This window comes from Amaranthus tricolor, chromosome 13 (genome assembly GCF_026212465.1).
Source record: "Amaranthus tricolor cultivar Red isolate AtriRed21 chromosome 13, ASM2621246v1, whole genome shotgun sequence".
In the NCBI taxonomy this organism is placed as follows: Eukaryota; Viridiplantae; Streptophyta; class Magnoliopsida; order Caryophyllales; family Amaranthaceae; genus Amaranthus; species Amaranthus tricolor.
In genome coordinates this window covers 9,357,008-9,378,271 of record NC_080059.1, presented here as the reverse complement: position 1 = coordinate 9,378,271, position 21,264 = coordinate 9,357,008, and the positions used below count along the sequence as shown (strand labels likewise).

At 34.8% G+C, this 21,264-nt stretch overlaps 3 protein-coding genes and 1 long non-coding RNA gene across 5 annotated transcripts; 3 read left to right on the top strand and 1 right to left on the bottom strand.

The window, feature by feature from the left end:
- The first annotated feature begins 866 nt into the window (after positions 1-866).
- On the top strand, positions 867-6,897 carry LOC130797687 (adenylate kinase 4). 2 transcript variants are annotated; one of them, XM_057660392.1, is made up of 6 exons: positions 867-1,108; positions 3,230-3,375; positions 3,481-3,600; positions 3,726-3,893; positions 4,333-4,422; positions 6,650-6,897. In XM_057660392.1, exons 1-6 carry the CDS (start codon positions 1,006-1,008, stop codon positions 6,749-6,751), a joined length of 729 nt encoding a protein of 242 aa, XP_057516375.1. In that variant the 5' UTR covers positions 867-1,005; the 3' UTR covers positions 6,752-6,897. The 2 variants fall into 2 exon arrangements, with proteins under 2 accessions (XP_057516375.1, XP_057516377.1); XM_057660394.1 differs by lacking the exon at positions 6,650-6,897 and adding an exon at positions 4,682-6,619.
- Positions 6,898-8,595: 1,698 nt separating this feature from the next.
- On the top strand, positions 8,596-11,824 carry LOC130798789 (O-fucosyltransferase 37). The gene is made up of 4 exons (XM_057661885.1): positions 8,596-9,257; positions 10,015-10,183; positions 10,257-10,630; positions 11,326-11,824. Exons 1-4 carry the CDS (start codon positions 8,596-8,598, stop codon positions 11,822-11,824), a joined length of 1,704 nt encoding a protein of 567 aa, XP_057517868.1.
- Positions 11,825-12,047: 223 nt separating this feature from the next.
- Positions 12,048-14,437, bottom strand: LOC130797690 (uncharacterized). Its single transcript, XR_009038929.1, has 2 exons — positions 14,301-14,437; positions 12,048-14,148 (listed from the first exon to the last, which is right to left on the bottom strand). It is a non-coding gene; the product is annotated as an uncharacterized LOC130797690 (long non-coding RNA).
- On the top strand, positions 14,147-21,092 carry LOC130797689 (inositol-pentakisphosphate 2-kinase-like). The gene is made up of 8 exons (XM_057660396.1): positions 14,147-14,555; positions 15,160-15,470; positions 16,289-16,492; positions 17,503-17,650; positions 18,125-18,165; positions 18,277-18,387; positions 18,888-19,487; positions 19,692-21,092. Exons 2-8 carry the CDS (start codon positions 15,300-15,302, stop codon positions 19,845-19,847), a joined length of 1,431 nt encoding a protein of 476 aa, XP_057516379.1. The 5' UTR covers positions 14,147-14,555; positions 15,160-15,299; the 3' UTR covers positions 19,848-21,092.
- Positions 21,093-21,264: the final 172 nt, after the last annotated feature.

The following is a 21,264-nucleotide window of genomic DNA, read 5'->3' as shown; positions in this document are numbered from 1 at the left end:
TGTATGAGGATTTCATTTAGATTTTCTTTTATTTTCCGCTGCTATATTTGTTGACTACCGTAGTATTGACCATTAGAACGTAACCCGTTTAGGGTGGAACGAATCCTTAGACTTTTGTGTTTAAATTTTCCTTAATGATTCGAATATCACTTAGAGAACTACAACTTTATGTAGAATTTCCTAGTTGAATTTATCCGGGCCATTACAGTATGAAAATTTTTTAGAGAATAACTTTGTTCACCACACAATAAGAAGTGAATATTGTTCAAAAACTTTTTTTATTTTTTAAATATGTTATTTTATTTATACATATATATTAAAAAAAAATATAAATATAGTAATGGTCATAAAATTTTATGTTATATAATTAGAGATACATTTTGCTTTATCTTAATATGCTTTAAATTTTTAGCTTTTTCTAATTCTATATAAATTAGTATTTAAAAAGTGATGATGAAACTTTTTTGTTTTCTTATTAATGGGATAAATTTTTTATGTCAAAAATTTTCAAATGTAAATTTGGTGGGGATAAAGAGAAATTGTAGAGTAAATTTATTTTCATACCATTGAAAGCTTTATGAATAGAGGTATTTATTCAGATCATCGAATTGATTTCGGGTTAGGTGTTTTAAGTCGGTTGAAAACCGCATCTTGTGTTCACGTTGATTTTTATATAATTTAAAATTCACTTTAAAATCGAGCCAAATCAGATTTAATTACAACGTCGAATAAATATCAAATTCGGTTAAAATATCATATAAATATCGTCATGGAATATGTGAAACGATTCCTAGGAATCCAAAAAATAAATAAAGGGTCAAGTAGAAAATCCAATTAATGATGCTTGGTTTAAAATAAAGGCCGCAGAAGAAGAATCAAAATCCCCGCGCATTTGCAAATTTGGCTTTTGGAGAGGTCCCAACAATCAATCCAACACTTTATTATGTCTATTCTTCTCTACCCGAATAATCAACTCCCCCTTTGCGGAGAATCTCTGACTCAACAATGGCGGCTAACTTGGAAGATGTTTCCTCTATTGATCTCATGACTGAGCTTCTTCGTCGTATGAAGTGTTCTTCTAAGCGCGATGAGCGCCTCATTCTTGTTGGTATATTTTTTTTTCTTTTAGATCTATCTCTTCTTCTTTTTTCTTTTTTCTTTTTTTTTTTTTTTTTTCTATCTTTTTTTACTTTATCTTTCAATTGTTTTTTTTGTCTCCTTAATGGAGTGTGAAATGCTGAAAATTGAAATACTCTGAATGTAAGGAATTTGATTGATTTAGGGTAAATTTGTTGTAGGAGAGGATTTGGTATGAATTTTTATCAATTTGTTGTAGGGTAAATCGATTTAGACTATTGTGAGGTTGTTAAAGGAATAAGATCATTTTCATTTGGAGTCCTAATTCAACAGAATTACTATCTTATTGGGCTATTAATTTTCTGTCCAGATACAGCTGCTATCGTTTTAGGACATGAGAATTATATAATGTCTTATTTTTAGTCTAACATTCTTTTGGTTGTTGTTACTATGTGGTGGGAATGATAATGGGTACTGGGGTAGTTAGTGTAATTTTGGTCGGAGAATCTCTTGATAAGTGATAAGTTTATGGTCAATCATGTCACTTTGTTCGCAAAATTCATTCTAACGCAATATTATTTGAAGAGGTGTTATTTAGTGGTAATGGAAAATTATGAACAAAATCATTTTTATATCTAAGTTTCGTATAGTTCATGTAATATTAGACTACGTATCATTTCCATTACCACCATTTACTCCAAATGTGCTGTTAGATTCATGCCAATTCATTCATTTCACTCTAGAAATTGAAATCTCAAAATAAATTTTTTAAGGTATTTGCCTCTGCATTAATATGAATTTGGCTCATGACATAAGTTACAAAATCTAAACTAATTTCAAAACTATTATGGCAACTAGTCTTTTTTCCATATACTGTTATGGTGGTATCATATTCTACTTTTGTAATACAAGGCTTTTGATTCATGATTAGTATTATGATTATATTTCATATTAATAATCAATGTTTGTGGGCAACACCATGGCTCTATCTTAACTTCTATTGGATACTATTTTGTTTCTCGAGGCCTTGCCTGGATCCAACTTATTGTTTCGAAAGTAAATAAAATGAGGGCAGATAATACAGAAGAATATTTAAAGGAAGAAACAATTTAAGGAGTACTAAATCTATTGGTTTGGTAAATTTCATGTCTCCCATCATCCCCAAGAACCAAACATACACTTAAAGCGTAGAGTGAGAAAATGCCAACGAAGATAAATATGTGGTCAAATTGAAAAAATGTGAGAAAATGGTGGAGATGAAGATGTGATACTGAAAATTGTGAATGAATAAAAAAGATAACATCAATATTTTTAGCTCAATGGGGGCTAGAGTAATAATTTAACCCCGTTTATGTATGAAAATTTTCCTTGCCACACTATTGTTCCAAACACATTTTCTATGACTTAATAAATTGTTGTACTTTCACCCAATTTCCCCTCAATCTAGGCAGTTCCTAAGTCTCTTAAGCGCTAGATTAACGTTTTGTCGTTTCTTGTTTCATTTCTTGTTTTGAATTGAGTTTCATTTCGTGTAATATTGGTGAAGACAAGAGAGGAAATCTGAACAAACAATTGTAACCAAACAAGGAGAGATGGCTGGAGGAGAGAGGAGGGCGGATAATAACTAGAATTCACAGATGGCGAAGGCAGGAGTTTCTCAGTGTTTCAAATGAATTTGTAATTTGCTTGGCATTTGCAAATGATAAGCTCACAACTAAATCCTGATGTTTTCAAACATTGGGTTGGGGGGCAAATCCAGATTTTTGAATGAACTATGGAAGCTCTTACTTCTTTGGTTTGCTTTCACCTTGGGGATTGTTGCCCACAAAAATAAGCATGTATGAGAATCCAAACCTTAGTCCTGACATATATTCCTCCTATAGCTTTTAAGTTTTGGAGGTAATATAATGCTAGCAAATGAAATATGGATTTGGACTTTATTTGAACTCACTGAAATATTATGATATTTATCTGAACAATTTTTTTGACTTTGGGGTGTCTTCTATTCCGTAATCATCTCCTTTTTCCAAATCCGTAAAATGAAGATCAATTTGGTTAACATGCATAATTTATAAATAGCTGTTTGGTTAAACTATTGTTTTGTTTGAATTCTTCTTTGCAATTATCATTACTTATCATTTACATTTCTCAGGACCTCCTGGATCTGGTAAGGGCACTCAGTCACCACTTATTAAGGATGAGTACTGTTTGTGTCATTTAGCTACTGGTGACATGCTGAGAGCTGCAGTGGCTGCTAAAACTCCTCTTGGGGTCAAGGCTAAAGAAGCCATGGAGAAGGTGAAATGTTGAAATCATCATTACATTAATATTTTAAATGTGTTGTCAATTTGTGCTGTAGATTGTAAAAAGCAATTAACCAATATCGTGTTTTAAGATGCTCAGGGTGAACTTGTTTCGGATGACTTGGTTGTTGGGATCATTGATGAAGCCCTAAACAAGCCTTCATGTCAAAAGGGTTTCATTCTCGATGGATTCCCCAGGACAGTTGTCCAAGCACAAAAGGTATATATCCCTTTTTTCATTTTATCTGTGACCTGTGTGTATTGTGTCTTAGTATTCTTGCAGCATCAATTAGTGTGCCTCAGAAAAAGGGAAAAATAATCATACTCACTCCTACACTTATGCAGCTTGATGAAATGCTTGAAAAGCGAGGCACAAAGATTGATAAAGTGTTGAACTTTGCTATTGATGATGCCATTTTGGAAGAGAGAATCACTGGTCGTTGGATTCATCCTTCTAGTGGTCGAACATACCACACCAAATTTGCACCTCCGAAAGCGCCTGGAGTGGATGATGTAAGACATATGATGATATTAAATTCATTAGTGTTTGAAATTTGACATTTGTTCATATTTCAACATTCCATTACAATATTTTATTACCCCAATGCCATTAAGTGACTTTCGAGTGCCACCTAGGGTAGGGTTTGGGGGTTGGATGTACAACAACCTTACTCTTGTTTGGTTATAACACTTACAAAAAGATTGTTTTTGATTGACCCTTGGTTACAAACATCACTTGCAACTTCATGTAAATAAGAACTGCAAATGATTTGATGAGTCAGTTTATTATAGTTCATTATAATTCGAAAATCAAAGAACTATAAATTTTTGCCCCATCGAAATTGCTCTTGTAAGATCATGAAACAGCATATCATTCCTCTTGTACTTCTTTTTTTGTTTGTGTGCGTAGCTTTTTCTGAGTGATCTGCTTTTTAATCTGTGACTGTTCAAGGTTACGGGAGAACCTCTAATTCAGCGCAAAGATGATACAGCAGCAGTTCTGAAGTCCAGGCTAGAGGCTTTCCATCGACAGACTGAACCAGTATGTGCCTTTTTTCTCTATTCATTTTGCATGACCCCTGAGAGAAAACAAAAATTATTACATAAAACTATCATGAACTAAGTGGCTTCTGATATTGGTTTTATTTTCAATCAGATATTGGTTTTATAGTTTAGTTTAAGATTGTAATAGGTTAGATTGAATGACTTATTAAATCATGTTCATTTCTATTTTATGTAAAGTTGCAAATGATATTTGCTACCAAATATTAGTTGAAAACAATTGTGTTATTACCAACAAGGGAAAGGTTACTACACCGGCCCTCCTAAATTCCGCCTAGGTCAGAGCCACGTAATTGCATTAGAAGTGTTGAGTCAAGCCTCAAATCTCAACATGATAAAGGTGAGTTCGATCACCTCGTAGTGTACTCCTTGGCTTGCACGTTTGAAAACGAGGTTGTGAGTGCAAGGAAGTATGAGGGCTTATGTTTTGGATCGCTTGATGAAGTGATCAAAGTGGGAGACTTTGTGTGCCTTGATGAAGGCAAGGGAGTGCTCATGGAAGGTTGTGAAGCCTGCTCGAATGGTCGAGCTTGATGGGCTCGGTCGAGCCACGCAGGGGCAGCAAGACAGAAGCTACTGGACTCTCGCTCGGGTGGTCGAGCAACGACCAGCTCCTCTCAGTACGCGTTTCTGTTTTATGTCTGATTCTTTGTGGCCTTTTGTGGGTTTGTCCTAAGGCTCCCAAATATGTCATGGGACTATATAAGGGGTCTTAGGAGTGTATTAGGGTAAGAGAGAGAGCCTAATACTAAGAGATTACTAGGGTTTTAGCCAAGAGAGCTTTCTCCACTTGTATTAGGGCATTTGAGGGAGATTGACATCAATATTCAATCTTTTGCTTTGAGAATGTGTTCTTGAAGCTTGTAAGATGAGTCATTAATGTATTCTTGTTTATGTTAATGATAAGATACTTTGTTTGAGGGGGAGGTATCATTAGATACCTCATATATTCTTGTGTTTTGCCATTGTTGTTGCTTGTTCTATTTTTTGGTGTTTACTTTGCATTAGTTTGTTTATTGTTTTTCATCAAATATCATAGCCCATTCACAACAAGAAGAATGAAATGTTATTAATTGTTCATGTAGTTCATGGTCCAAGTAACAATCTCTGTTAGATTATCTTTGCAACTTTTTTTATCAAGAAACTATGTATAAGGGGCATACGAACATATTTGCTTAGTAAAGGGATTCTGCATTTAGATATGATAGGTATCTTAGTAGAATTTTTTTTTTTCATGAAATGTAACTACTTTTTGAATTAAATTACTTACCAGACGGTGCTCATATAACATTGCTAACGATTAGAACAAAAAAAAGATAATAGTTTTGGTGAAATGACATTTGTAAAAATAGGAGAGAATAGATTATCCTTATTGACAAGAGGTTGAGAGCTATGTTAATTACCATAGACTATAGAGCCAGTTTATTTCCTTGGCTTCGGATTATGATCGTTTTACTGAAAGGCTCATTTGTAGACCTTTACCCTGCATTTTAGTTTAATAGTTTTAATGTAATGTAAAAAGGCGATCTAAGTTAAGTCGAAACGACTGGAACCTAGTTATCTTGAGCTTGGTTCTGGTTGAGGTTATGCGTTTGTAACTGTGGCTGAGTAGTGTGAGAGGACTCACCTGGCCAGTTAGCAATGAACCTACTCTCTAGTATATTGGCATTTTAGAAGGCAAAAGGGTTTTTATTGCATGGATGTATGGTAAGAGACGGCAACTAGGCAAGAAGGGTTCTTTATTTAATCAACTATTGAGAGAAACAAGAGGTATAATTTCAGAAATTAATGGTGTCCTTTAACCTTTATACATTTTTTCTAATTATAAAGATTATGCATGATTTATTCCCATCATTCCGTGGCCTAAACATCTGCTTCGCGAAAACACACACTGATCGGAAGGTGCTTGTTCGAGCACTTTCTAAATCGAAGAACAAAAGCAACTAAAAACTATTGTTTTTCTTTAGAGCAAAGTACTCGAACGAGCACCTTTGCTCCTTGCTCTTCTTCGAAAAAGAAAAGTTAGAAATAAAAGTGGATTAAATATGTTTCAGTCCTGCTGCATTCTACCAATATGAATGTATATAAGTATCTTTTAGGTTAGAAAACAATAAGTTGTCAAATTTTATTTGTTTTTGCTATTTGGAAGTACATTGTGTTGTTGAATATGGCAAGTTGATTGAATATGGGTGTGTGCTTAATTACAGGTTATCGATTATTATGCCAAGAAAAACGTGGTGACCAACATTCAAGCTGAGAAGCAACCTATGGAAGTCAGTGAACAAGTGCACAAAACATTGTCTTCCTGATCTCCACCTTTTGGATTTTATCTTTTCATTTTCTCAAGATTTTGATGTGTACACTTTACTATTACTATTACTACTCTAACCCTTTCACACATTTTGCTGTTAAACCCATCTTTTACTGTTTGTTATGGGATCTGATTGTTTTACCACTGAAAATATTATCGAGTAATTCTATGCTACTTAAATTTTCAGCGTATATGGTAGTGAAATTAGTTATCTTAACCGAGAGTCATGGCTTTCCCAACGTTAAACTGTTGTCATAAGTCATAAGTCGTAACCTCAAACCAAAACTCATAACTAAGCATAATTAAGAACATTCAAGGATACATGGCGAATTGACTATTGCCTAAGTACATCTTTAAGGAGTTACAAAGGCTTCCTAATAGCTTTCGAGCTTCTATGCCTCCAACCACAAGTTATGGCACACCTAGATCTAGACTTTTCTCCTTCATAACCAAAGCTTGCTCAAGGTCATGAGATTCCTAACTATCTTCTATAGTTCATAATTAAAACATATCACACTACAACATCCTGGTCATTTCCTAGTCATGCTAATCAACATTAAGCCCTTAACCCTAAATGGAGACAACCTACGTATCACAGAATTAAACACAAACAAGCATGAAAAGAACATATTAAATCGAAGCATAGTTAATTAACTATTCGTCAAGCAATACTATAAATTACATCACCACTTAAAAAAAACTAAACATGAAAACTCTAATCAAAAATACTACAAGAAATTAACTTCATACAAGAACATGAACATGAACTCTAATCAAATATACTACAAGAAATTAACTTCATACAATCATATAATTTGACAAAGGGAAAACATTAAAACTTCATCAAAGTTGGCAAATTGTAGATTGAACAACTCTAAACAAACTTCTTCAAATTGCTCTAAAGATTAATGCGATTGAATGTCGAATAAAAAATTAAATTCCTAAATGTAGTACAATTTGCACTTTTTCAAGTAAAGATGATATCTACTTTAAGTTAAACTCGTTATTTAAGACAATAATTTTCACCATAAGAAAATTTTAAAATTTACTTTTCTATGAAGCTTAATAATAACCAATAGGTTAAAAAAAATAAAATAAAAAAATAAAAAAACTTATTTAAAAATCAAAATATATGACATTTGATCTAACATATGTGGGGTTTAGACCTTGGACCAAATTAATTCAAAACAAATATGTTTTTCTCAACTCTGATGCCAACAATCTCTACCCGAGGCTAGCAAAAGTTATATTTTAAATTATTTTCACACAACTTGTTTTATGAGATGGTTTCACCAAAAGACGGGTCTTTTATATATATATATATATATATAGATGTAGGATCAAATAAGAAGGATTTTAGAATGAGAAGAGTGAGAAGGATCTTTATTTGATTTTGTTTGGTTACTATATATACAAAAAATGATACTATATTATAAATTAAGAACATTTTAAAAATTATTTCATAGTTACCTTTCTGTGTAACATAGTTACTTTTACAATTATGAGTTTTTGGCTTAATCGTGACCATAGATTTTTTTTATTTTAGTGAAATTAAGGGTGTAGAGTCTTTCTTACCCTTCTCATTTTCAACCCCTTCTCAATAGATCCTTCCCTATATATATATGTTAAATAGTCCGTTCTATAACCGAAAAATAGTAGTAGTAGCTCTGAAACATATACCCCTATTTTCTCTTACCATATTTTATTTTGGTAAAAAAAACCTTTCATTTTCCCGCGAAAAGTTGTTATAACAGAAACCAGAACAAATCACCCCTTCATTTCATTCTTCTCTTGAAGAACTCATCAGTTTGCAGAAATCAACAGCCAAAAACTCCATTAATGATGGCTAGATCAAGAATCATGAACACCAAGCTAAACCCATCTCCATTTTTGAACCTTCTTTCTCTAACACCATTTTCTTCTCTAATCTCAACACCCAAAAAAATCCATAAAACCAAGAAACTTCTTCTTCCTTCTACTTCTATCTCTCTCCTCTTCGTCTCTCTTCTTTCCTTCTTCGTTTTCCCAGTCATCATTATTCTGGGCACCATTAAAGTTTCTCAGAGTTCTTCCTCTTGCTCTGTATGCTCTCCTGCTACTTCTCTTTCTTCTTCATCATCTTCTCCTTCTTCTCGCATGCTTCTTGCTTCTCTTTCCGCCATTTTTTCTGATTATGGTGATGAAGATAAACCAAGATTATCAGTTAGTGAGATGGTTCCTCTTCCTGCTCATGGGATTCCTTCAAATTTGAGTCAAGAAGAGATTGAGTTTTGGAAACAGCCAGATAATGAAGGGTATCAACCCTGCTTGGATTTTAGCATCCGTTATCGAAAAGAATCGAGTGTGATTTCTAGGGAGAACAAAAGGTTTCTTGTGGTTGTGGCTTCTGGTGGGTTGAATCAGCAGAGGAATCAGATTGTTGATGCTGTTGTTATTGCTAGAATCTTGAAAGCTGTTCTTGTTGTCCCTATTCTGCAGGTTAATATCATCTGGGGCGATGAAAGGTACTCCCATTTTCTTTCAATTGCTTCCAAATTTATTATCATGACATGGGATTATTAAAATTGGGGTTTTAGAAATGTGGGTCTGTTGATCAACCATTTTTTCATCTAATTTTGATTATGGGTAGTTAATTTGTGATCTGCTGATTCAAGAACCAAATCACCCAAATGGTGATGCGTTCAAACACTTATTGGGGCAAGTTTTAGTTTGCATTTGTGATCTGCCATGTGTTTGAAGCAAGAACAGGCAGAAAAAGTGGTGAAATAGAGGTCTGCTCGATCGAGCAGAATGACAAGCTACAGAAAATGAGTTTCGAGAAGGTCTACTCAATCGAGCAAGCTTTTGAAAACTATGCCTGTTTTAAAAAAACCCGACCGGCAACATAATTGGCGGGTCAATTTTTTAAAACAATTGTAACTTACGGGTAAAGTACCCAATCCACCTTAACCGGGTTGTATCATGGGCCGCTAATCTCTTTTTCCATTCCCATGCGCGAATCTCTTTGGGGATTCCTATGTTGGGCTTCTATGAAGGGTCAGAAAAACAGAGAGGAAGATTGTTGTTAAAACTTAAGCTTTTTGTTCTTGCTTGTTTCTATGCATTGTTTAGTGTGTGTCCATGTTCACAACATGATCATTACTAGTCCTTGTAGTTGACCTCAATTTTTGAGATAAGGCTTTGGCATTGTTGTTGTTACTGCTCGTCTTTCAATATGTTCATTTAATTGGTTTTTCCATCAATTTTTTTCTCAATGTGTAGTGAATTCTCGGACATTTTTGATGTTGAACACTTCAAAAGAACCTTACTTGCAGATGTGCGTGTTGTATCCTCTCTTCCCTTCAAACATTTGATCTCAAGACAGTCTGTCGAGACTCAAATCCCATTTGACGTTTCTCCACTTTGGATTCGTACCCGCTTCTCAAAACAGGTTTTCCCAACTAACCATAGATTTTGAAAACCAGAAAATGCAACATATTAACAAATTTATGTTTTCCTTGCAGCTAAATGAAGAGGGTATACTAGTTCTTAAAGGCTTAGACTCTAAGCTAGCGAAGAATCTTCCCTCGGACCTCCAAAAGTTGCGTTGCAAAGTTGCGTTTCATGCCTTGCGCTTTGCGGCTCCAATTAGGGACCTTGGGAATAGATTAGCGAGGCGAATGTGGATTGAAGGTCCATATATTGCCATTCATCTTAGGCTAGAGAAGGATGTGTGGATTAGAACAGGCTGCCAAACTGGACTAGGACCTCAATTTGATAGGATGATCAGTGAAGAGAGGAGTACTAGGCCAGAGTATCTCACCGGAAGGCTTAACATGAGCTATCCTCAACGCCGTCTAGCTGGTCTCTGTCCCTTGAATGCATTTGAAGTGGCCAGGTACACCAATTAGAATTGGTATAAGCATATAGATTCACTTGTGTTGAAACTTGAAAACATAGTTTATGTCTAAATATGTTGGATAGACTCATCATTTCATTGTCTCAGTTATGCATGTTGAATGTTTGACATACCTTCAACAAGGGTTATATCGACCAAGGGCGATTCTGGGGCTGTGCGGGGTGTCCAAACGCACAGCCCACAGGGCCCCCAAACCTAAATGGCCTCATATTGAAAAATCATATTAGAATAACATATTGATGTGGTAGAGTAGCTGGTATGAGTTTTACTTTACATATCAATGACCATATGTTAAAAACTTATTTTATTACATTTTCTCTCTTCTTTTTTATCTCTTTACAAAGTAACTCTTTAATTTTAAAGGGCCCCAGTTTTTAGAAATTTATGAAAAATAAACAGGGTCTCAAAATTATTTGCTTCGCCCCTAATATCGACACTAGTATAGGGTAGGTTGGCTTCCATTTTGCTTATTACATGTTACACAACTCACCTTATCCTAGGCAGACTTGATCCTATATTCTCCCCTGGTTTGACCCTTGGTTATGTATTCTAAAATATACAAATGTACATGAATCCAACTAACAATGGTTAATGTGAAACAATGTATATACTACATATATTTGTTGGTGTTGAGAACTTGTTATATAAGCTTGTTTCTTATGATGTAAAAACAGGCTTTTAAAGGCACTAGGGGCATCAAGAGATGCAAGAGTGTATGTAGCAGGAGGTGAGCCATATGGTGGATCAGACGCGCTTAAGCCACTCATCCGAGAGTATCCGAATATGTTCACTAAACAAACTCTAGCAAGGGAAGGTGAGCTGCTTCCATTTTTCAACAGATCATCAGCATTAGCAGCCTTAGACTACATTGTATCCCTGAGTAGTGATGTCTTCTTGCCATCGCATGGGGGCAACATGGGCCGAGCTATGCAGGGTCACAGGGCATACTCGGGGCACAGGAAATATATAAAACCTAACAAAAGAATGATGCTTCCATTCTTTGAGGAAAAGTCCATTTCTGAAGCAGAGCTTGGGAGTGTAATTAGGAAAATGCATGAAAAGTCCCAAGGCCAGGCTGAACCTAGAACTGGAAAGAGAGACAGAGATGTGATTGCGTATCCTGTACCCGAATGTATGTGTAAACATCCTTCTTTTTCTTCTTCTTTTTCCTAGCTACAACAAGGAAACTTGTAGTTCGCAATTGAATCGAGCTAGGAAGAAACTTGTACTTACAATTCTTTTGTAAAGTTCGTTTGTAAATGTCTTATACAAAGTTACTCCACTTGGCGGACCCAGGAATTTCAAATTGGGGGGTCAAAATCCGAACGTCACGTCGTTCGGATAATCTGATCGTCGTCCGAATAATTTTTTTTTTAAAGAAAAATAGAAAACATAATAGAAACAATATTTACAATTTACAATATCAAATCCGATGTTAAAAGTTTTACAATCCAAAATATTAAAAAAAAAAAATACAAGCGTTCAAATGAAAATTACAAATTCATCCTTCGAGTTTTCATAATTTTAAAGCGATCAATAATCTTTTCATCAGAAACTTGTAGAAACACTTCCTTCTCAATGTAAGTAACCAAACAATCATTCAATTAACAACTATCAAGTATTACATTATAGAAGTATTTTCATTACCATTCCCACAGTCTAATACCAACAACCAAATGGGTAGTTAAAGTCATCATCATCTAGCCTTGACAATACCAACTAATTAAGCAAACAAACTAAAGAGGGGGATTGAATCCAAATAAAATTCATCATAAACAGACATTGCAAACCGAAAAAAGCGAATTCTAGGCCACTTTGCAAAATTATACAATGATTTAGGCAAAAGGGAATTTAAAATACCCAAAATTAATACTTCTAATCAGCAATCAGATCAAGAAATTAACCCAAACCTCATTGACATACAAATCTATATGACAAAAAACACACAAGACTCAATAAAACTACACAAGAAACTAAAATAAATCAAAAAAATTAGCAAAAAGAAAAGAACCTTTGCTTTGGGGATGACTTTGACAGCAACATCTTGCCCCTTTAAGCTACCTTTCTTCCCTTTACCAGCACAAGTATACCCAAAATGTCCTCTTCCTACTTCTTCCCCAAATTCATAATGATCAAAAAATTGTTTTGAAAACCCAAAATTCTTATCCAATCCAATATCACATTCACTCCCTTCAGGGATTGAGGCCTCATTAGGCTTAACAGACCCATGTCTTCGGGCCAACAAAGCCCGAATGTGCTTTGCTGGAGAAGGAGGGAGAGATGGGCGCTTAAAGAACCTTAATGGAGTTGATGTAACACTAGAATTTGCAGGGGAATTCTTAAAACCACTTGGTATTCAATATGACTCAATTATGACTCAATACTTCTAAAATATGACTCAATTATTCAATCTAATTATTCAAACTATCAAGTAACAACTTGCAACCAATGAACCAAACAAATTATTCAATTAAACAAACAATTTAACTAAATATTTAACTGATAACAAACAAACAATTTAACTATCAAGAATCAAAGATGACTCATTTCCATTGATAACACTGGGTATTGGTTTCTTTGTCATTATAACTCAAATCTTTTGAAAATTAAGAGAAAAATGGCAAGAGATTGATATTATGAAACAAAACAATTAAACAAATTAACAATGAACTAATGAAGCTATGAAACAATTAAACAATTTAACAATTACAATTACAAATTAACAATTAAATAAGTAACGGAAGCATGGAACTCACAAGTGACGAAGTGTACTGTCGAAGTATGGAATTGAAGAGGAAGAGGAAGCGACGAAGGCTCGAACAGTCGAACAGTCAGTGAATCGAAGGCTCGAACAGTATGGAATTGTCGAAGGCTCGAATCGAAGTATGGAATTGAAGAGGAAGAGGAAGAAGCTGGAAGCAGTGGGAATCGATTAATCGAAGGTCGAACTGGAACACAACACTCGAACTGTTTACTGTCGATTGTCGAATGTCGAAGGCTAGACTGGAAGACTGGAGAAACTTGGCCGGTGCCCGGTGCCGGTTGGCGGTGGAGATTTGGAGAAGGAAGACTGGAAGAGGCGAGACTAGAGAGAGAAGAGAGAGTAATGGTGATGCAGCAGTAATGGTTTAGGGTTAGCGTTCGTTTTTGTTTTTGGCTTCTCCAGCACGCTGCCCTCTTTACATATTTTTATTTTTTTTTTAAAGGTGATTAGCGACGGGAAGTATGGTCGCCAACAGTAACTTTTTCTTTTTTTTAAAAAAAACTCATTTATTTTTTTTTCAGATTGGGGGTCCACTGCCCCCACTTGACCCTAGCTGGGTCCGCCACTGCTTTCAGCATTTACTTGTAACTTAGAACTTACTACTTTTTTGCTACAGTCAAGAATCCAGTGTATGAATAAACAAATTTGAGTATTTATAAGAAATTTATACCTGAGAATTATGCAAGATCGGATAGAAAAGGTGGGATCTTTTAACAAAATGGCCAATGAACATCTGCATAATAATGAAAATTAAACCACAAAAGTCAGGGGGAAAAGGGGGTACAAAATCAAAGATAAACAAGATCCATCAAAGTGATTACATTGCCTGACGATTGAGAAACCAAATAGAATTTTTTAGGGAAATTGAAGATTTTAAAGCAATACCTTTTGTTTCAGAGGAAAGTTGAGTTATGGGAAATAACTCACAAGTTTTTAGGGCTATATATAAGAGTAAAACTTGTGTCAATTGGAGGTTATGGTCTTTACTTTCTCTCTCTTTCTTCTTTGACTCTTCCTTCTACTTTCTCTCTCTTCCTCTTTCTCCTTCTCTTCCTGGTATATCTTTTCTTATAGGAGTATATGTTCAATCTTCAACGAAACAGAAAACTTGTGAAGTTGGTTTGGTGAGAATCACTCAAGGTATGTGTTTCCATTTTCCCTCCTTGTAATGGGTAATTTCATTTATGATTTATTGATAGTCGTTGGTATCTTTATAGATAATGCATGGCTTTCTTATAATGTCTATTGCAAGAGTAAGGACTGGAATATGCTTAATTGATGTTGGGTGAGGGACAAAAATCAAATTATTTATCTGTATGTTTAGTTATTGAGTTGTAGCAGAGGTGCTAAATTGCAAACTTAAGTTTTCTCTTGAAATGTTAGTAAAATTTGGGTTCATTGTATGATGAATTAGAGCATGCCCACCATTTGTTTGATGAAATGCTTGCTCAAAATGATTCAGTAAACCACTTCTTGAACTGATAATCACAAATTTGGTTGTAAATTGAGAAAAATGTCCTTTTTTATAGTAGTAGTAGTAGTTATTACCTTCACGATTTCATCATAGCTTAATCTGATAATGGCTTATTTCCCATTTTTTACTATACATATATACATAGTTTTGGCTGACAAAATCTGATTGTTGATATTGGTGTTTATTATGTGTTTATAATCAATAAGTATAAGATTTTATCATAGGTCTTACTCTTGATCAATTAATTTGAGGATTTTATCTTGATTTTAGGTTCAATTGGCATATAGAATGATTGGGGATGCAAACTTTTTTAGTTGTTTCGTGGAGGAGCTATCGTTTTTTCTGCTCTTCCACTTTTGGTCGATTGAAGGAATCGAAATCCATCCCTACTCAATCATTAGAAATCGGGAATGTCCTCCTTGCAGCACATATCACTAAAGCTTTGTCTCAATCTGGAACGCAAAGTCTTGACGCTGACTTCATACCTGTTTCTGAGAGTCTTGTTCTCCATGTCCTTAGAAAAAACTCCCTTGACCCAGCAAAAAAGATTGATTTCTTCAACTGGTGCACTGAAAAAAAAGGTTATAGACACTCTGCAAACACTTTTTCTCAGATTCTTCGTTTACTTTGTCATCCGAAGAGTCGCAACTACCTTAATGATCATGTGGTGCACTATCTTTTTAGTGCCATGAAGCATGATGGTGTCCTTGTCGATTCATCCACCTTTAAGCTTCTACTTGATGCTTTTATCCACTCGGGTAAGGTTGATTCCCATTTGGTTGTTGGTATTAGACTGTGGGAATGGTAATGAAAATACTTCTATAATGTAATACTTGATAGTTGTTAATTGAATGATTGTTTGGTTACTTACATTGAGAAGGAAGTGTTTCTACAAGTTTCTGATGAAAAGATTATTGATCGCTTTAAAATTATGAAAACTCGAAGGATGAATTTGTAATTTTCATTTGAACGCTTGTATTTTTTTTTTTTTAATATTTTGGATTGTAAAACTTTTAACATCGGATTTGATATTGTAAATTGTAAATATTGTTTCTATTATGTTTTCTATTTTTCTTTAAAAAAAAATTATTCGGACGACGATCAGATTATCCGAACGATGTGACGTTCGGATTTTGACCCCCCAATTTGAAATTCCTGGGTCCGCCACTGATTGTCTAGAAAGGGTGTTGTAATCTTTGAGTTGGCTATGAACAAGTCATCTAAATTATTGGAACTATATGCAGTGATGCAATCTAAAATCGGTAACTACTTGTACTAGTTAGAGCTGGGAAAAACTTTAGATGTCTTTTATGCTTTTATTATTGATGATTTTTGATGCTCGAATAGGCTTTTTGTGTGAGTTATCTGAATCAACTAATCAGCTCCCACACTGATACAGATGGGGAAAATAATACGGGTGCAGAAGGTAGCAAAGAATGGTTCCAAGTATGAAGCTGCACGTTTGGTTTTGTCCAAGCATGAGTGTACTTTATGGAAAGATGCTGAACCTATTGTTTCGTCACCAAACAAGGAGATTGCTGGTCAGCTGTATGTGCAGTGTGTGATGATCCCATTGTTAGGATCTGAATTTGTTGATCCTGGGGTATGTTTACAGTAAATGTCGTCTATTTTTTTTGCTTGCATATGTTGGTATTTGTCTTTTCGGTAGCTTCAAAAACTTTATGTTTACATGTATTCGATCCTGGAGATGGTTAAATGGTTTTAGAAATTTATGGTTGGTTTAATTTTTAGAACAATACTATTTATATTGGGGTTGTTGTGCATGAAATTGGAAACTTTGTTGTGCATATTGATTCAAGACGAGACTACTCAATTTTAATTTGGGCTTGAATCTGTTGTAAGCACAACAATGAACAGGGTCATAAAGAAAAGAATGAAGTTCAAATGACAACCAGTGCAGGAAGAAGCTTAAAAAGCCATTTTATTTGTTATTTGTCTGAATTTTCTAAATTAGTATATTCAAGAATATCAACTTGCGGAGAGCGTGCTATGAAGGAGAGGGGAACAAGGGGTACAACATTTATTTTCTGTTAGGGTTAGATTATAATGTCTTTATTTGTGATAGACCCAAAGATTTATAACGATAATAAAATGACTCGTTATATTATATATATACTTATGTGTGTGTGTGTGAAGTTGCTGCATGGCATCTTTTTTTTTTATAACCCAATTAAATGACTTTCCTTGGCACTTTGCCATACGTCTTCTCCGCATCCTATGTTACTTGGACTCAGGTACTGATGTTGGATACTGGTGCGTGTCCAAGTGTTGGATACGTCTAAATATTCAATTTTACACCTAAAATGAAGTGTCAAAGTACCATACCACTGTCCGAATATCAAGGATCGGACACAGGTACGTGAAGCAAAATGAAGAGTCCGAGTAACATAGTCCGCATCAATAACAATTAACAATCATGTCATGTGCAACTCTTTTCATTTACCCTGTAATAGTGTATTTGTTGGTTCATCATATGAATAGCTTTATTAAATTTGTGTTATTTGCCATACCCTTTGGACCTGCGTGTAATCGGCATGTTTGGAAACGTTTTTCTGACGCTTCACAATATCTTGTCCTCTATGAAACTTGTAGGTTAGAGTTCTTGTATCAAGGGAATTTTTGGAATCAGTTGAAAGAAATGTTCTCTCCCAGCGCCCTGGCTGGAGAGTTAATGCAGCTAAAGTTGATTGTTTTGCTGATTCTGTGCTGTTTATGTCCGATCATTCAATATTTCCCAGTAGTAAGTAACTCTGAATCACAAATCACATCATGTTTTCTCTTCTGCTCACCTGTTTATTAGCATTGACAATAAGTTCCCCATGTTTCATTCTGCATGCAAGTCCACCCAGTAAAACCGTCCCGAGACTTTTATTATGATTCTATTCCCGTCTTGTACTCTGTATCATGTCAACTATGCCTTGGCTTTCCAGTTGAAAAACTATAGAAAGCTCTAGGCACTTCTAATTTCAAAAGCAAATTGAAAAACCTGACATGCCTTAGATATAGTTTCGTGTTGATTTCTCCCACAGAATGGAAACATTTGTGTTTGATGTTACATACCTTTTCTTTTATACGTGCTCTTTGTGTCTTACTTTGATGACATAATTAATTTTCCATTCTCTATGCGGGTAAGAAAAATGTGACAAACATGATTCTTGAAAAGTGGGGATCATCTTTTGTTTAGCTTTACTGTTTTTGCTCAATTTTTTTGCAGGCACATCTAAAGGAGCACCATGCATAACTGTGGAAATTAAGGTAGTTTAGTTTTTGCGAGGATTAATGAAAAGCATTCTACTTCACATGTCCTTATGTCATTGGTATAACTTTGATATTGTTGGTCTTATAATTAATGTAACTAATGTACAGCCTAAGTGTGGATTTACTCCATCGTCAAGCTATATAGCTGATAGAAATGCAATCAAGAAGAACGTGACTCGTTTTAGAATGCATCAAGTCCTCAAACTGCAACAACACCAAGTAAACCGTAAGTAATGAATACATTTAAGGGTAGATTGTTAATAATAAATCAACCTTTGCTTGATCAGCTAAAAATAAACTCACCTATTATTTATTTTTAAATAAATCCATCTGTTAGGTATATTTGTTAAAAATAAAACCAACCTATCGTTTGTAACAATTTTCAACGTTTATTTGTAAGTCAAAAACTATAAGTAAACTATAGTTGGGTTTATTTTTCAACAATTATAGCGAATAGGAGGGTTTATTTAAAAAAAACAATTGTTGAGTTGTTTTCAGCTGATTGAGCAAAGGTTAGTTTATTTTTTACAATTTCCCCAACATTCAATAGGCGTATTGTTTATTGAAGAATATTGCCATGCATCAATACTGTTGTTGCATAGCTGCATATGGTATCTGCCAACAGATTGTAAATTCATAGCTTTCTGTGTTCTTTTAACTTTAAGATCTTCTCTTTGGTGTTCCTGTTTTTACTGAGATGAGTTTCTGTTGCTTCTCAGATACAGCAGTTGAGCGAATATGATCCATTGGATTTGTTCTCCGGATCAAGGGAACGAATACACAAAGCTATCAAGGCTCTTTTTGCAAATCCACAGAATAATCTGCGTGTTTTTTTAAATGGTTCCCTTATATATGGGGGTTTAGGAGGGGGAAACAACGGGACAAATTTCGCCAAAGCTGAAGCATTTGACGATTACCTTTACTCTTTCATTCACGACAAAAATGATTCGCGTACAAGCAGTTTTGTGTATCTTATAGGAGAGGCCATAATTAAATTAGGCGTACTTGATAGGCTATTAGACGTCCAAAAGCTCGACAGATTAGATGTGGAAGGGGCAATTCATGCTTATTATGATATTGTTTCCCAGCCCTGCAAAATATGTACAAAATCCAGTGAATACCGGCAATTAGGCAAATATAACTCTCTTCATTCTATTCCTTTAGAAGAAAGTGTGAATATTGTAAGAGACTACTTGATAGCTGCTACAGCCAAGGACTGTAGCCTAATGATCAGTTTCCGGCCAAGGGAAGACGATGATCCTGAATCCCATTATAGAAGCATATACCTAGACTCGAGAAAGCAACGATTCGATGTCAAGGTACCCATCTGTCCTGGTTAGTTTATGCATTTTAAATTGGTCTTTGTCAGATGTTTAATATCATACGAGGGACCATTTGACAAACTTCAATATTGATCGGCTGACGTGCCTGACGGTTTTGCTTCTTCTTAGAGTGTATGACGTGCACTGACCGTACCATGCTATACGGTAATTGATTATAATATAATTTTCACTCTCTTGCAGGCATCTTTCATTGATCTTGATATGAAACCCTTAAACAAAATGGAATTTTATTATGAGCTGGATCAGAAGATAGTAGACTGCTACAAGCAGATGGCCAAAGTAGAGCTTGTCGCTGCAAAAAAGGCGACAATTCAAGGGTATGAAACTGGATATTGAGATAACCACTTGAACACTTTTGCTTGGTAGGGTCTGTGGAGGATTGCACAATTTTGCCTCCTAAGCCTGAAAATGTTGTTACTTGAAGCTGCTGCATCGTTGTTCAATGTTTAAGAAAGTGTTAATCTTAGGTATGCTCGTAATCATAGTTTAGATTATGCTTTTTATGATGCTGCTCGTGCGTATGTATATGTGCTACCTGTGAGTTAATTGTCATTCATGGTAGCTCAACGACACTTGAGCCGATGTTGCTGTATTTTATGTACATTTCTGTATAACATGTAACATGTACTCTTCGATACCCTCTTTAGTTTCATCTGCTTAACTTCGGTGCTAGTGTCCGTGATTACATCTATGTTTGACCCAAAAATTTCTGTGGCTTGTGATTACATGATTTTTTATCCTCCTATGTTGGTTTATCATGCTTCGATGTGGCAAACGAACATTTACCGATGTTTTCATCCGACTGATGTGGGGATGCATTTGTCAAGTATGTTTTGTTATTTGAAATCTAAGTAATGTTATTGGTAGTTTTTCAATGCTTTCTTTTTTGGAATTTTGTTAACATATTGAAATTGACCTTGATACACTGAGATTTAGTGGATACTTGATGATTAACATCTCAGCAGTGCAAACCAACCTTTCTTTTTATAGCAAGTAATAAACTTAGCCTGCTTTCTAATGTACAATTAGAGAGTTGGACAGCTTTCACTAAAGAAGCTTTATTAGTGTACGGCAAGTAAGCATGCATGCTTCTTAGTTTTTAGTTTCTTAGTTCCTATGTTTAGGAAGTAGGGAGTAGTAATGCGGAATGTATGACCTATGTTACCTTGACGTAGATTTAAGTGTCGGTAATTGACATTTGCTCGAGAACTGAACTCGTTTAGGGGAATTGTTTGAAATTTGGACATGGACACGAATACGATTAAATTTCAATTATATTATTTTATTAAGGTAGACATGTTCGAGTATAAAGGTTCTAATCGCTTGTTTTGTATCCTTATTGTGTCCCCTCAATGTGAGCACAACTACAATATATCAGTTAGAAGTTTGATGTGAAGATACAATGATGTAATTATAAAATTTTGCATCACTTTGCTGCCCTTGAGTGGTTCCACTTAGGCGGGATTTGCAAGGACTGGATGTACGTAATCTTACTCTTATCGGTGATAAAGTTGTTTCACATAAATAAAAATGCACATGATTTGATAAGTCATTTTAGGGTCAATTTGATGGTTGCTGGTTGAAGTTGTTGGTGTTGTTATTTGGTTTGACCAGCTGCAAGTATAGACTAATTTGCTAGCTTTTAAGCCAACTAGTTGTTTATTAGAGGAAAAAGCCAATAGTCAGTTTTTTTTCGGCTTAAAATCAATTTTACCTAATGTTTATTTTGTTGTTTAACTAAAAAAAAAAAAAC